Below are 16,429 nucleotides of genomic sequence, written 5' to 3'. Positions count from 1 at the left end.
GCTCACAGGGTGGCCAGGGCCAGGGCTTCCCTCCGCCCCAGGACACACCTTGACCTGTTCATCCACACGCTGCAGCTGGGTCAGCCAGGCAGGCTCCACGAAGGACTCCTCCTCAGGCCGCTCCTTCAGCTGAGGGTCGAAGAGACGCAGCTGGGATGCGACCTAGAAGCAGCAGGAAGATGAAAATGGGTGATGAGCCAGGACACAGCAGGTCAGAGCAGAGAACGTGTTGGCAGGGTGTGGGACAAGCGTGCCAGCGCTCAGGTCCCCACTTGGCACCCTCACTGGTCACATGGAGGGCAGGGGGCAGAGGAAGCCCATCCGGCCCTGTGCTCATCCAGAGTGAGAGTCACAAGCAAGGGTCCCGAGTCTTCACGCATGGCAGAATCCCCAGACTTCAGCCTGAGGAGTGGCGGGGCCAGAGGAGCACAGAGCGCAGGTCAGCGTGGTCCAAATACAAGCTGAGGCTGTGCGAGCCAGGGCGGGCAGAGTGGCAGGACAACAGGGAGGGCACTTGCGTCACATCCAATCCCTGGCACCAACAAGACCCTGCCTGGGGTGACCGAGCACAGAACCGGGAGCAGTGGCTGCGGCAGGGTCGGAGCCCAGGGCTCAGGGCTGTACCTGGACCAGCTGGCTGATGAGCACTGGGGAGTGGTCGTGGGGCTGGGCCAGGATACTCTGGGCGATGACCTCGCAGTAGTGGAAGGCCTGCGTGGCGAGCCCCATCTCGGCCAGGCGGCAAGAGTAGATGAACTTGAACACCTGGGACAGACAGCGCAGCGCCCTGAGCCAGCACTTCCCTGCCCACCCCCCGCCACTTCTCCCAGCAGGGCTGAGGCCTGCTCCCTCATGGCACGCGGGTCAGAGCAGCAGGCGCACCTAGGAAACTTGACTTCATCCTTCGCACCTCCCAGAGAACTGCAGACGTGGGAGCAGGTGCTGCCTGGGCCAGAGGCTCGCACACTCCCACGGAAACCAAAAGGGGCACACCCTGTCCTCGGGGCCTCTCCACAATGAGAGGATGGACTCTCAGGAGGTGCTGGGGTAATCCCGACACCCTTGCTGCCCAGCGCCCTCCACCGTGACCCTGCATCAGGGAGGCTCTCCACGTGCTGCTGACGTGGAAGCACTCGAGACCAGCCGCTGAAGGTCTCTCGTGCCGAGTCCAAACTACCCCAAAGATTGTTGCTGCAGCAGTTCTGGGGCCACACCCGGTGATGCTCAGGGGTACCTACTGGCTCTGCACTCGGAAATTACTTGAGGCAGTGCTGAGGGACCATCTGGAGTTCCAGGGGATCGAACCCAGGTCAACCGCATACAAGGCAAATAACCCACTGGCTATACCATCTCTGCAGACCCAGTTCTTGAGTCCTGAGCCAAACAGTTCCCGAGTTTACTATTTCGTTCTCTTGCTAAAGGCCAAGGCCCTTCAATGAGCAGGAACACATGGGGTGGCCGCAGCAGGCCCCCTTACCTGGAAGTTGGGGAGCGTGCAGGTCTGTGCCCCCAGGGACTGAGCATACTCATAGGCTTCTGTCCTCTGAATAGCTTCGTTGGTCGCAAACTTCGGAAACGGCAAACTGTCGAGGACACCAGCTCCTTTACCTCGGGCAAGGCCCCAGAGGACCTGTGGGGACAGGCTGAGCCCGGCCACCACCTCACCTGTGGTTCGAGCCAATCAAGACCAGCTTCGTGGATTTCTTGGTGTACACCCCAAATCCGAGCTGGGCCATGAGGTAGCAAAAATGGGCGGCATCCAGAAGGCCTTTGGAAGCTGGGGGAACGGCATAGGCAGAGCCCTGTGAGAGCCTGCTCCCCTAGTGTGCCCCTCCCCCGCTACGCGCACCCCGCTGGATCCACACCCCAACGCACCCAGGGTGTCGCCCATGGTGACCATCGTCCTGGACTCCACATCCATGTTGCTGCTCAGGTTGGACAGAACCATGGCGAGGTGCGGCCTCCAGTCCCCCCATTTCTCGTCCCCACAGCACTGTGATCAGGGGATAGGAAGGCCAGAGCAGCCAGGGTCACTGTCAGTTAAGTCAACAAACACCCTGACTGAGTCCAAGGGACACAGGGTTTCCCGGCTGCCAGTCTCCAGGGCCCACACTGACCGTGGACGCTGCAGGCATCCGGCCCGACATCAGCTGGTAGACAGTCTGCAGGGGGTCGTTGATGGGGAGGCTGTTGGCGAACCTGGGGAGAAGGAGGAAGCTCTCACTCCAGCTTGTTCCAGAAAATGAAATGGACTCACACATGCACTTGCCAAGGGCCATGACACAATGACGCAGCCCTGAAGGACAAGGCAGGAACCAAGACTCTCCAGGAAGCTGCGTCTCGCAGTGAACTTGTTTAGTGATTTATTTTTGTAGCCTATGCTTGGCTCTTCTCAGGGATCACTCCTGGTCAGGCTTGGAGGACCCACGAAGGGAGCGAATTGAACCTGGGTTGGTACACGCAAGACAAGTGCCCTACCCACTGCACTATCTTTCTGGCCCTTGCAAAGACCTTGTGTAAAGCCTAAGTGAGAGCCCGAGGTGGAGATGGCACGGTCGGCTGTGTACCTGGTCATGACCTTGGCGTGTGTCCGGCTGTCCATCTTACTGGCAAGCAACAGAGCGTGGCCCCATAAAGCGTTTTTCATGGCGGATTCCAGAGCATCCTGTGAGAGCAGAGCAAGCACCTCAGTGGCCCTCTGAGGGTCGGGAGCCCAGGGCCAGAGAAGCAGGGGCACCCCTGTGTACCCCCCCGGGCAGGCAGGAGCCTACAGCGGGGGTCAGCACCCTGGCTACCTTTTTGCGGCCGTACAGCAATAGCTCCCGGAACCTCTCGACTTCCTTCTCCAGTGTGCTGGCAGGAGGCGGCTGGCCACCCAGGAAGGAGAGCTGCGCCTCCACCGACTCCTCCTCCTCCACCCGCTCGACCGCCTCATGGGTGAAATCAATCAGGTTGGCCTCATTGGGCGACTTCCCAGGAAGCCACACGGTCTTATGGTCGCGTAATAGCAGCTCCGCGATGTCTGTTCCCACCACAGTCTGCGTGGGTGGGGGCAGGGAGGACACAGGCGTCAGAAGCTCTCCCGCTGCTGAGGACAGAGCCTGGTTCTGGGAGACGAGGGGCCCCCAACAGACCCCTCAGATGAGCGCCCTTGACCCAGCAGCGGCTCACAGGTGATTGCACTCCCACGATTACCCGCACCCCGGCCCCCTGCTCTTCCGCCAGGGGCTCTTGAGCAAGGCCCACCATGCCCACTGCCCTCAGACACACATCCTGCCTACCACCTCCTGACTGCTGGCTGATAAGAGCCCTCTCCAGGCGAGACACGTACCCCATTTTGTCTGCACAACAGCACAATAAAATTCCAAAGAAGACTTGCAGATTCTTTGTCAAGTAAATTTTCATCCTGTAAACACTTTGTAGCTTTTTTCTGTGCAAAATTAATAACATCCACTTTATGCGTGTCATCTCTGGAAAAAGAACACACACTCAGCAGACAGCAATGGTGGCACCTGCAAGGCCCAGCCCAGCTCCTGCCAGGCCCAGCCAAGGTCCCCCCGGGACGTACTTGCCCAGAGGCCCAGGGAATGAGCGCATCTCCTCCTGCTCTGGCGTATGCTGCAGCAGGCTCTGCAACAGGACACAGTAGCTCACAGGACCCCGCCACACGGACAGGCACCCCGCCCCACAAGGCTCATCCCAGCTTTCTTCAGCACAAACCCCGGGGCAGGCCACAGGGCAGGTAACCCACACAGTGGCCACCCCACCCCGCCACCCCAAGCCAGAATCACCAGAGAGCAGAGTCCTTCCCCCGGGTCAGAAATGCAAAACAGCAGAAAACAACGCCAAGGTCAAGTCTGACACCAAGAATACAGGCGTGAGATGCTGGTTCTGGGAAGACACTTGGCTGACGGGACAAACACATGCCACAAAGGCCTGTCCTGCCCAACGTCCCTCCTAGGCCCGCAAACCCACCCCAGCCGCCCCAGCCTGCTCACCTCCATGCTGTGGATCTCCACCAGCGCGGGCTGGCCCTCTGATGGCAAGTTGGGCATCACCTTAATGAGCTGACCCCCGGGACCGAAGCGGGCACAGAGGTGCGGCACCGGGAATTTCTCAGGAGAGGTGGGTCTCGAGGGCGCTGGATTCAGACAGGAGAAGCAGAGCGGGCTGACCCCAAACCAGCACTGGCTGGAGCACGCGTGCAACTCAGGCACGGGGAGGCCCATGGAGCTCACGGGCTCCCAAGATTAGCCGCTCCACTGGCCAGGGCAGAGCTGCTTTGGGTCATGCAGGCCATTCTGACTGTGCCCTGCATGGCGGGCACAGGAAGGCATGGGGCCTGGTAGGGTCGCTGCCAAGATGAGATCACTGCCTCCCCGCATTGCCGCATACTCATTCCACGTTTCAGAGGGCAATAGGAGGCATCCAGGGGATCAGAAGTTGAGGTCAGCGTATGAACTCAACAGTGGCTGCAGGCGGGGACCATGGACAGGAAGGGTGACCTCAGAACTGGATGCCTGCCACAGCCCGGGCTGCCCTATGAGCAGGCGGGGACAGGGATGAACAGACCCAACCCCCCCAGCCCCCACGCACCCTGTTCCACCGTGGACCAGCTGGCTTCCGGGAAGGCACCCCCGTACACGCCATACGTGTAGTCACCGTGAAAGGAGCCCGGGGGAGGCGGGGCATCATAGGAGCCGGCTGTCACATGGTGACCTCGGTACATCTGACTCTAAGGAAACAAAGCAGAGGCGTCAGCTCCCAGTGGGCTGCAGGGGCGGGGAGGCGGAGGCGGGCACGGGCGCGGGCGCAGGCGGCGACCTGGTGGGAGTGTGAGCTTAAGCTGCTGCGGCGGCTCCGTAAGCTCTGGGCCGAGTGCTCGCTATGCACGCTGTGCCGGTCCGCCTCCTCCCCATACGGGTCCCTGCGGGGCTCGGGGTCATCGTCGAAACTCCCGGTGAAGCGGGGGTCGTACCTCCAAGGGTCATCATACTTATCGGACCTGGAGCCAGCAGGAAACGCCACTGACCACGCCGCCCTCAGGCCCTCCAGGCCGAGCGCACTGGAGCAGAGTCCGGGTCTCCAGCCGCTGGAGACTCAGACTCTGGCTCCAGAGTCACCCCAAGAGCCACCAGGGCAGCCTGGCCCCTCCTGTGCCTCAAACATCAGCAGCTCTCCAGGACCCCAACCCCAGAGAGGGCTACCCAAGTGCCAGCCCAGCAGGTCCCCCAAGTGGCCCGCACCAACCTGTCCCCATGAGCGTAGCTGTCTTTCCGGTACATGTCGTACTCAGCGTCGTGCCAGTACCTCTGGTCATAGGTGCGGGGGTCCCTGAACCTGGAGCGGTAGTGGTAGCGATCCCAGCGCCCCAAATCTATGGGCAGGAATGAATGGGTTCACCACCCCAGTCCTGGGGCACCAAGGCCACCACCCCGTCAGTGATGCTTTAGCTCCTCTCTCTGAAGAATGCGCATGCCCTGCTGGCTGGGAGTACTGAGCCCTGCCTTATGCCCAACCGGCCACTTCTAACTATGGTGATTTAAAAAAGAAAGTCTCCTGTGAAGAGACATGCATCATCACGCCCTGGCACAGTGATGAATAGCTGATACCAATGACAAATATTTCCTCCCCATCTCTCCAATGTGGACCAAAACTATGCCTCAGAAAATCAAGAACCAAGAGATGTTCTCAAAACTGAAAGGCTACTGTGACGAGAGCGGGAACAGCAGGGAGAGCGCTTGCCCTGCAGCTCGCAGTGGCATCCCATACGGTCCCCTAAGCACCGCCAGGAGTAACCCGAGTGCAAAGCCAGGAGTAATCCCTGAGCACCGGCAGGGATGGCCACAAAACAAAACAAATACTCTTCTTAAAATAAGTGATTCGTTACCAACTTGATATCAAAAGCAGACAGAGATACCACAAAAAAAGAAAACCACAGGCCAATATCCTTGATGAACACAGATGCAAAGATTCTCAACAAAACACTGGCAAAATAATCCAACAAAAAGATCATAATCATCAAAAAGATCATACACCATGACAACATAGGATTCATCCCAGGAATGCAAGGGCAGTTTAACATTAGCAAGGCAATCAACATAATATACCATAACAAAAAAAGACAAGATAAAAACCATACGATTAAGTCAATGCATGCAGAGAAAGCATTTGAAGGATCCAGCATACATTCACAATGAAAGTTCAACAAAACAGGAATTGAAGGAACTTTCCTAAATATAGTCAAAGCCACCTACCACAAGCCCACAGCAAGCACTATTCTCAATGGGGAGAAATTAAAAGCCTCCTCTCTAAGATCAGGCACAAGACACTTTAAGATCAGGCACTAGGCACTCTCACTGCTTCCATTCAATACAGTACTAGAAGGCCTTGCCAATTAGGCAAGAAAAGGGTATCAAGGACATCCAGATAGGAAAGGAAGAAGTCAAGCTCTCACTATTTACAGATGACATGATACTATACTTGGAAAATCCTAAAGACTCTACCAGAGAAGCTGGAGCAATAGGACAGCTGGTAGGGTGTTTCCCTTGCAAGCGGCCGACCCGGGTTCAATTATATAGTCCCCCGAGCACTGCCAGGAGTAATTCCTGAGTGCATGAGCCAGGAGTAACCCCTGTGCATCGCTGGGTGTGACCCAAAAAAAGAAAAAAGAAAAAAAAAAAGACTCTACCAGAAAAGATCCTAGAAATAATAGATTCATATAACAAAGTAGTTGGCTACAAAATACCCCAAAATCCATGGCTTTCCTACATACAAATGATCACTGTATCACTGTCATCCTGTTGTTCGTCGATTGCCTCAAGCAGGCCCCAGTAACGTCTTCTTCGTCCTACCCCTGAGATTTTTAAAAAGTGCCACAATGAGGCTCTTTCAGGGTCAGGAGAATGAGACCCATCATTGTTACTGGTTTTTGGCATATTGAATACACCACGGGGAGTGTGCCAGATTGCCGTGTGGGCAGGATACTTTTGGTAGTCTGCCAGGTTCTCCAGAGTTAAAACTAGATAATGCCGCGCGGCCGCATTTGTGGCCGTACACTTCCGGGAGCAGGGTTTTATAGTCTCTGGGTCTTGGCCCTTGATGGGATTACACGGTGCCGGGTGCAATTGGTGGGTGTAACACCTACATACTGGAAGATGGGGGGTCTGGGTGGAGGAGGCCCCTGTCCCAATCCACGCAGGCTTGGAGATCTACGCCCTGGGTCCCGCACATACAAATGATGAAAGAGATACTACCCCAAAAAAATTCTGGTTCAAAACTGTGCCTCAGAAAATCAAGAACCTTGAAATTAACTTAACTAGAGGTGAAGGACCTATACAAAGAAAAGCTCAAAACACCACTTCAAGAAATAAAAAAGGACATGAGGAAATGGAGACACATCACCTGCTCATGGACTGGGATGATTAATATTGTCAAAATGGCAATACTCCCCAAAACACTATACAGATTTTTTTTTTTGGCTTTTGGGGTCACACCCGGCAATGCTCAGGGGTTACTCCTGGCTCTGCACTCAGGAATTACTTGTGGTGCTCAGGGGGCCATATAGGATGCCAGAGATCAAATCGAGGTCAAACGAGTGCACGGCAAATGCCCTACCCCACTAAAGCTCTGGCCTGCTATACAGATTCAGTATAGTCCCTATAAGGATATCCATGACATTTTTCAAAGAAACAGATCAAATCCTGAAATTCACATGTAACAATAAAACCCCACGAATAGCTAGAGCAATTCATGGGGAAAAGAAAACGGGAGGCATCTTCTTTTATCCCAAGCTTCAAACTGTACTACAAAACGATAGTAATTAAAAAACAGCATGTTACTGGAATAAAGAGAGACCCACAGACCAATGGAATAGAGTTGAATACAACAGACTAGAGTTGAATATCCTGTCACCACACACTGTCAAATATATGATCACTTAATCTTTGATAAAGGAGCAAGTAATATGAGGCGGAGCAAGAAAAGCCCGCCCTTCAACAAGTGATGCTGGGGAAACTGGGCAGCTACATTAAAAAAACAAACAAACAAAAAACCCTCAGACCTCTTTCTAACACCAGGCACAGATATCAATTCAAAATGGATTAAAGACTTCAATATCAAGGGTCAGAGCAATAGTACAGCAGGTATGGTGTTTGCCTTGCATGCAGCCGACCCAGGTTCAATCCCCAGCATCCCATATGGTCCCCTAAGCACCAATAGGAGTAACTCCTGAATGCAGGACCCTAAGCATCACTGGATGTGACCCAAAAAAGCAAAAAACAAAAAAACTTCAATATCAGACCTGAATCCCTAAGGTTTACCTAGGCAGAACCCTCCATGACACTGAAGCAAAAGGTATCTTGAAATGAGAAAAATTATTTACCCAATACCCAAGTTCGATTCCTCTGCCCCTCTCGGAGAGCCCGGCAAGCTACCAAAAGTATCTCACCCACACGGCAAAGCCTGGCAAGCTACCCGTGATGTATTCAATATGCCAAACACAGTAACAAGTCTCACGATGGAGACATTACTGGGCACGCTCAAGCAAATCGATGAACAACGGGAGGACAGTGCTTCAGTTGCAATGATACCCATCTGATAAGGGGTTAATATCAAAGCTATATAAGGCATTACAAGAAAAAAAAATCCAACCCTATCAAAAACTGGGGAGAAGAAATAAACAAAAACTTCCTCAAAGAAAACAAATAGCCAAAAAGCAAATGAAAAAATGGTCTACATCACTAATCATCGGGGAGATGCAAATCAAAACCATGAAATATCATCTCACACCAGAGTTGGCAACATCAAAAAGGACAAGAACAACCACTGCTGGCATGGATGCAGGAAGAAAGAAACTCTCCTTCATTGTTGGTGGGAATGTTGACTGGTCCAGTCTTTCTAGAAAACGATATGGGCATTCCTCAAAAAAAATTAGAAATTGAGTTTCCATTGACCCAGCAATACCACATCTGAGACTATACCCCAGGGGCATAAAAATACATAGCAGAAATGACAACTGCTGTCATGGCAACTCTGTTGTCTGGGAACCTGGGATCACAAGCTCTGCACACCTGACTACACGTGAGTATAGCGGCCAGAACGCAGCCTGGTCTGTACAGTAATGACAGCAGACAAGAGAAGGGCAATCACAAAGACTAGAAACCATGTCCGTGTGCGTCTGGCAAGTGCATGATGAGAACAGAAGGTAGAGACGGGGCCCATGTCAAACAAGCACAGAAGCACCCAACCCCCCAGGGCAAGACAGGCGATAGTGAGGGCGGGCACCAGCAGGAATGTCATGGCAGAAGTGGCCAAAGAACTGGAAGAGTCACCTTTTCCTTCCCTTGACTGATGCGATTTGTCATCACAAATCCACACAGAACGCTTTGCTAGAAAGTCAAAGCCAATTGCTAGTATGATAAAGGCCACACAACACTATGACTATGACTATGTCCTTATGAAACAGTGGCGCAATTACTCCAGAACAGACTCTCCGACTGTTCGGACTCAGAGGAAAGCATCAAGCACGTGGAAGTGGGTCATCTGGGCGTGGGGCACACACACCTCCATAGTCGTACTGGCCCGAGTAGTAGCTGGCGTAGTAATCGCTCTGGCTGCTCCACCCTTTGGAGCTGTAGTAACCTTCAGGGTACTCGCGCCTGAGAAACAGAAACCAAGAACCGTTAGACTAGCGACTTGGGGGCTGGAGTGATAGTACAGGGGGTGAGGCACTTGCATTGCACACAGCAAACTGGGATTCAACCCCCGGCACCCCATAGAGTCCCTCCTGCAAAACCTCACCAAGAGTGATCCCCGAGCTCAGAGCAGGAATAAGTCCTGAACACAGCCAGGTGTGACCCAAAAACAAAAACTCCGTAGCAACTTGGGGACAGAGACAGCTGGACAGCTGGAGCATAGGCTTAGAACGCAGCAGTAGGGCTCAACTGCGGGTGCTGCATGGTCCCCCCAGTACTGCAGAGCATGACCCAAGCACCTCGCCAGGTGAATCCCTGAACATAGCACCCCACCCCATCCCCACACCAAAATAAGACCAAATGAGCTAATTCCTGCTGCACAGAGGCACCAGCAACACTAGGCTCTGCAGTGCGCAGGCGCTCCCCACAGCCGAAGTAGAGACAGTGAGGACACATTCTCAGGGCTCACCACCAGAAGCCTAGCCCAGTGTGCAGGGACAGACATCGCAACAGTCACCACTGGGCAGGCCTAGCATGGCCACCAGGGGGAAAACACTGGGCCACACCAGCCCAGCTCCCGGCATAGTATCTCAGGAGAAAAGCAGAGAAGAGCCACACGCAGGGAGAAGATCGGGAGGCCCCCAGAGCTGACCGCCCACAGTGCCCAGGGTCCACAGAGACCAAGTGCCAACTGCGTGTGGGAGTGAGCCTCTGGGCCAGGGAGGAGGGGGCGTGGGCTTCCAACCAAAGGGCTGAAACAGGGCCTGTCCTCGCCCCAGCACCACTCACTGAGTCAGCATGGTTTCCAAGGGCACCCCCTTTGGCCCAGCGTCCCCACCAGGAACTGAAGGCCTTGGGGGAGCACTGGACACGTGTCTATCCGTAAGAGGGGCCTCTCCGGAGCTCTTAGGGCAAACGGTGAAGACTGGGTGAGTCCAAACACCGCAGAGTGGGACAAGAGCCCTGAGTCTGCTGGGCCTTGCAGGGAGAAACAAGCACCCCGACTCACCACAGCGGGCTGGACTGGACAGACCAGCTTGTTGTGCTCTGGCCTTACCCACACCCAGTCCTTACTTCCCCAGGGATCTAGACACACAGGCCACAGCTTCCACTGAATCAGAAAGTTCGCCCTAGCTGCCAATGGGACTTCCCAGGTGACGGGATAATCGATCTGAGTGGGCGGACTTTGACCTGCTTCATCTTACTCAGCTGAAGGTGCACAGGCGCCCAGGGCACAGAGGCCGAGTGTGGCTATCCGACACCTGCCTAGTCTTGGGGCCCTGAACACGGCCAAGGCCCGGAGCCGCAGGAGGAACAAGCACCTGGCAGGAGGCCGGTCGGAGCTGTGGCTGGCGCGGGAACTGGGTCTCTCGGGCTCAGGGTAGCGGTAGCTCTCGGCGTACGCTGACGCGGTGCTGTCATAGGGCCGGTAGCGAGGGTCATACATGCCATAGACATCCTGCCAGAGACATGGGCGGAAACAAGTCAGCCAGCACTGGTCTCACTCCCTCCAACCGGGAGGGGTTGGAACAGGCTCAATGGGCGCGAATAGGTGCCACATGCTGCTTCCTACCCCGCACCGTGCGGACCCTGAGCAGAGCTGGGAACAGCCCCTAAGCACTGCTGGGAGCGGGCCACAAAGCAGACAACCAAAAGGCTCCACACGGGCACGGGTGCCATTGCTCTGCAGCGAGGGCACTTGTCCTTGGAGTCTGAGCGTCTAACTTGGTCCACTAGCTGGCAGGGCTGAGTAGGACCACTGAACCCCAGCTCCTGGCCCCATTGGGACCACAGTGACAGGATGCAAGAGGGGAAGCAGCTTCGTGAGGCTGCCGGGCCTCCCAGAGGCGCAGAGCCACAGGGGTGTGTGGGGACCTGAGCAGAGAACCCGCTAGCCTTCTTTGGCCCTGGGGTGCCGCGCCATCTTCAGAGGCCCCCATCATCAGACAAGCAGAGTCTGGAATCAGATTGGTCCCACATTTGCCAAGATTTCCAAATCCCTGAGGGACACATAGCTCTACTGTGACCAGGAGCTGCCACTGCTTCAGACTTCCAGGCCTCCCTCCATGTGGCCACCTCCCCACTGCAGGCAACCCAGTGGCCAGTGGCCCCCTTGGACCATGCTTTTTCAACTTAAAAGGTAAAGGTAAAGGCCCTCCCGTTGATCGTCGATTTGCTCGAGCGGGCCCAGTAACGTCTCCATTGGAGACTTTGTTGTTACTGTGTCTGGCATATCAAATACTCTCGGTAGCTTGCCGGGCTCTCCGAATAACTTACTACAAGCATAACACAGAGCAGATTCAAACAACCTTCCTAAGATGTTAAACGAGGCTGGGGTGGAGCAAGGAGAGCAAGCAGGGCGCTTGCCTTGCACACAACCAACCCGGGGTCAATCCCTGGCACCCCATGCTTCCCCGAACACCACCAGGAATCAGACCTAAGCATCACCAGGTGTACGGTCCCCGTCCCCACCAAAAGATGTTAAAGATCTCTGAGGTGACCAGAGAACATTTCAGAAGCAAGGTGGAAGAAGGCGCCAGAGTGGCCTTGGGCCTGCTCTGCCAGCTCACCCTCGCAGGCTGACCAGTCCAAAACTCACTGTCCTGGCCATGTGTCTTGAAGGCAGGCCCGAGAGGCTTTCCTGCTGCCTCCTCACAGGCAGGATCTCCCGCAAACTACCTCCCCTGCTCTTCTCCTCCCGTCAGTGTTTCCAGGGCTGAAGCAGGGCACCTGAGCCCAGCCCGTCTCGCCAGCTCCTTTGTTTTGCTTTTTTTTGCTTTTTGGGTCACACCTGGCAAATGCACAGGGGTTACTCCTGGTTTTGCACTCAGGAATTACACCTGGCGGTGCTTGGGGGACCATATGGGATGCTGGGAATTGAAACCGGGACAGCCGCATGCAAGCCAAACACCTAGCCACTGTACTATTGCTCCAGCCCCCTCTAATTGGGTTTTGAAATCCAAAGTAACTTAAGCCTCAGGCAGAGGCTCCCCAGAGTGTGACCGCAGAGTCTGGCCCCACAGAGTGCTGACAGGTTCAGCAGGAGAGAGGGGTTCCTGTCCCAGAAGCTGGGGTGCTGGCAGCTGCCGAAGCCAGGCAGCAGCATGTGAAAGGGATGGTGAGCAGGGAGAAATGGGGAGTCTATGCGGGGAGCAGTGGAGGAGTGGATGGGACAAGGACCGGGGTTGTTCTCACACTGACTAGTCAAGTCCGGGAAGGCTGCCAGCCCCAGCCCCACCTACCTGGTAATAGAGGGGGCCCACGGCAGGGTCAGGCGGGTACGGCGAGGGGTACTGGGGCTGGTAACCATCGTAAAGGGGTCGGTAGTAGTAGTAGTCTGGGGGCGGTGACTGTGGCCACTGCTGGTCCGGGCGCACGGTTGCCTGGCTTGAGGCAGTGGCCGCAATTGCCACGCTGGAGGTCAGAGGGGGCCGAGGCAGTGGCAGCTGTTGGCCTATGTCACTTGTGGCCAGGCTTGCAGGTGGCTGGGCAGAGTTTTGAGACTGTCCTGGCCCAAGGGGGCACCCCACATCTGAAGGCTCTGAAAGTGCCGCTCTGTGCCCTGGCAGGGGAGGTGGCGCTGGCTCCAGCTGAGCTTTCTCTGGGCCCTGAGGCTCCTGGGCATCGCGTGTCACCTGTTGGTACAAAGGGTCTGGGTTATGTGCCCTGGGCCCAGGGTGTGTGGCTGTGGACTGCTGACAGGAAACTGAACCGTCCAAACGGGACAAGCCATGCATTCTCATAGGGATCTCCAAAGTCCTGGGGAGCGAGAAATCAAGGGCACCCACAGTTCCCTCCCAATTGCTGGAGGCACTGGCCTTCACGCTGCCAGGTCCCGATGCACTACATGCAGGTGGCACTAAGGGCGCTGCAGTCCCCCCAGCCCAGCTACTGAGCAGCTGTGCAAGCAAGTTCTCTGGCATCTTGGGATTTTCTGGAAGCAGGTTCTTTGATGCTAGCGGAGACAGCTGAAGCAGCAAAGTGGCAAGCAGATTAGAAACCATTTCAGGAGGCCCAGAAACTTGTGAGCAATGAGTGACCCGGGGAAAGATGGTGTGGCAGAGGCTAGCAGGGAGAGCAGGGTAGGGTCCCAGGCAGAAGGGCGCGTTCCCAGGCAGCCTGGCGGCTGGGCCCGGACTCCTCCCCCCACCCACATCTCTACAGCACTGGCTCTTCTTAGCAGGGCTCCGTGAAGACACGGGAGAATTACTGAGCTGAGCAGTCAGCACGAGCTGGTCAGCCAGAGGATCAGTGGACAGGGAAGGTGAGAGACTGGCAGAGCCAAAACTTGCCTGAGAGGGAAGGGCCTCCTCCTCGCCCATCTTAGGGGGGTTCTCCAGATTCTCAGAGGCACCAAGGGCGTCTCCACCCTGCAGGGGTGTCCTGGAGCTTGGTTGCTGGCTGAAGACCCCTTCATCTGGGGGCTGAATCACTTCTAGGGGCCGAGGATTCACAGGGACGTGGAGCACGGGTGCAGCAGGGGCTAGGAGGACGTTGCCCCCAAAATCAGGCAGCTCGTTCTGAGCCCAGAGAGTGGTTGCTGGGCTCTCACAGTTCACAGCTCCCTGAGCACGAGTCAAAGGCCTTTTCTCTGGGGTTGGAAGCACAGAGTCCAAAGGAAGCCCCACAGCGTGTGAAGGCCCGTGGCCGGCCTCCCTGGTCGTGGCTGGTGGCAGAGGGCTGTCGCGGGGCACGTAGAGGGTCTCCATGTTGTCTGGCGGCTGCTCCAGGTTGCCCGGGGAGGCATCGGGCGGAGCAGCGGCTGCTCTGGACTGCTTCTGCTGGGCATGCGTGTCCCTCACCTCCCCCACCATGTTAGCTCGATCTGCTTCCACTGGTTTCACCCCAACCAGATGGGATCTCACTGGTTCAAAAGAACTATTTGCACTTGTCTGGAATACCCCTGTGGGTTTGGGGGGACTCGGGGTTGGGGGCTGGGAAAGGCTGCTCTGGTAACTCTGGCCCCCAGGGGTCTCATCTACCTCCCCTCCGATGGGAGACGAATCAATCTGTTTGAAAAAACTCCCCGGAGCCTCATCCTCGGGCTTCCCAACTTCCTGCTGAATGAAGGTGCCAACCAAGTCCTGGGGCCTGGCTGCCCCGGGGAGGGTCCGGAGGCTCCTGCTGCTATGGCCGGAGGAAGCACTGTCGGGACGCACGGGATGCGGCACTGCATCCGGGGCACTGAGCTTGGAGCTGGTCGGCCCAGGAAGGGGCCCGTATCTGGGCTGATCGCTTGGGGCCAGCTCCACACCCAGAGGCTCGCTTGGTAGAACTTCTTGATTCTGAACAAATTCTAAGTCCTCCACATTCTCATACTGGGTGCTGGCAGCCTCAGGAGCTCCCACACGGGCCGGATCCCCCCACGGGTCAAGGCTGACGCTTTTAGTGGTTTGTCTCTCGTGCTGGACACCCAAAGACTGTGAGAAATAAGCCTGTGCGTCTCCTCCCTGCTGCGCGCTCTCACTGTTGGAACTTCTGAGAAGCGCTGACTGGGACCCAGGATGACCAGGTCCAGGGTTGGGGGTGACACCATCCAGGTCAGCCGGCCCTGCGGAGCCTGGCTTCTCATATGAGAGGTTCTCCTCGTTCTCCGTCTCGCCCCCTTGGAAGAACATGGAGAGGGCCCCCAAGTCCCCCTGTGGCAGGGCGTGGCCCAGCCTGGCTCCCACCTGGGGGTGCAGATGGCTTTCTGAGCTGTTTCCCTGAGCAGCGGGGTTAGCCAGGGCAGGGGCGGGCATCTGCTCCCAAGTCATTCCTGGAGCTGGCCTCAATTCCTGGCTTGCCAGTCCAGGTCCGGCTCTGGAATCCCGCCTGAACGCATTTTCAGGATGCAGGCTTGTCACTGAGGGGTTTCCACTCAGACCGGCCCCGGGGGCTGGCACAGAGACTGGGGGGTTGAGTGGCTCATGGCCCTGGTGCAGGGAAGCAGGGAACTGGGTAGCACGGGAGGCCGGGGGCACCGTGATAGGCACTGGTCCTTCTGGGCAGGGCCAGGAGTGCTGAGAGGAAGGGGGCGGGCCCCCCTGGGCTGGCCCCCACTGCCCTGGCAGGGGCTGAGCAGGTGGAGGGAAGGAGGAGGGTGCGGCAGGAGGTGCAGCAGCAGCATGTGGGTTTTGCCCACTACAGGGCCTATCGGGCCCTGGCACGTTCCCAGAGTTATGGCCCCCAACAGACATGTCAGGACCTGTTGGAATGTACTGAGGCAGAAACAGCGGAGTCTGAACTGGGGTTTCAGAGCTGGAAGCAGCCTCAGTAACCCTATTCATTCCGAGCCCTGGTGGAGCTGAAGGGGCCACTAGGCTAGAAAATGCACTGGTTTCTGGCTTGGGCTGAGACAGAGGTCTAGGCAGAGGATCCAAGGGCCCATGGGAACAGTGAGCAGCGCTCAGGGGACGCAGGGGCTGGCCCGGGTGCTGAAGAGAGGTGGACGAGGCCAGGCCCTGCATGCCAGGCAGGCCGCTGTGGGCTGCGCTGCCCGCGGCAGGGCCCTGGAGTGCCTGTCTGCTGAAGGCGAACGGGTCCGTGACGGGCTGCACAGGGCAGGGGAGGGGAGCCGCAGGTCCACTGGGTGCCACCTGTCGTCTGTAGGGGCTGCTTGACCAGAATGTGCTCGGAGGGTTCCCGGCTGGAGGTGGTCCGACCACACCCGAAGGGATGGCCTGGGGTGGCGGCTGCATAATTGAGCTCTTGAACCGTTAAGACACCAAGAAACAGGTTTTTCTCAATCTAAA

The 16,429-nt window shown here is 56.6% G+C and overlaps 1 protein-coding gene across 3 annotated transcripts in view; it reads right to left on the bottom strand.

The window, feature by feature from the left end:
* The window catches only part of SEC16A (SEC16 homolog A, endoplasmic reticulum export factor), a 24,173-nt gene extending 7,744 nt beyond the window's left edge, over positions 1 to 16,429 (bottom strand). For 2 of the 3 annotated variants that reach the window (XM_056132935.1, XM_056132936.1), the window contains exons 1-17: positions 12,938 to 16,429; positions 11,018 to 11,154; positions 9,565 to 9,659; positions 5,251 to 5,377; positions 4,825 to 5,005; positions 4,597 to 4,735; positions 3,999 to 4,141; positions 3,569 to 3,630; positions 3,332 to 3,470; positions 2,796 to 3,038; positions 2,568 to 2,665; positions 2,118 to 2,199; positions 1,876 to 1,993; positions 1,666 to 1,777; positions 1,478 to 1,583; positions 625 to 765; positions 49 to 162 (exon numbers count right to left, since the gene is read on the bottom strand). In XM_056132935.1, coding sequence (XP_055988910.1) covers positions 49 to 162; positions 625 to 765; positions 1,478 to 1,583; positions 1,666 to 1,777; positions 1,876 to 1,993; positions 2,118 to 2,199; positions 2,568 to 2,665; positions 2,796 to 3,038; positions 3,332 to 3,470; positions 3,569 to 3,630; positions 3,999 to 4,141; positions 4,597 to 4,735; positions 4,825 to 5,005; positions 5,251 to 5,377; positions 9,565 to 9,659; positions 11,018 to 11,154; positions 12,938 to 16,375 — 5,475 coding nt within the window. In that variant the 5' untranslated portion in view covers positions 16,376 to 16,429. The remainder of the gene's footprint in view (positions 1 to 48; positions 163 to 624; positions 766 to 1,477; positions 1,584 to 1,665; positions 1,778 to 1,875; positions 1,994 to 2,117; positions 2,200 to 2,567; positions 2,666 to 2,795; positions 3,039 to 3,331; positions 3,471 to 3,568; positions 3,631 to 3,998; positions 4,142 to 4,596; positions 4,736 to 4,824; positions 5,006 to 5,250; positions 5,378 to 9,564; positions 9,660 to 11,017; positions 11,155 to 12,937) is intronic. The other variant, XM_056132938.1, reaches the window with a different exon arrangement.

Source organism: Sorex fumeus, unplaced genomic scaffold (genome assembly GCF_029834395.1).
Source record: "Sorex fumeus unplaced genomic scaffold, SorFum_2.1 ptg000095l, whole genome shotgun sequence".
Classification (NCBI taxonomy): domain Eukaryota; kingdom Metazoa; phylum Chordata; class Mammalia; order Eulipotyphla; family Soricidae; genus Sorex; species Sorex fumeus.
The sequence above is the reverse complement of the archived record's forward strand: the minus strand, read 5'-3'. Positions and strand labels throughout refer to the sequence as shown.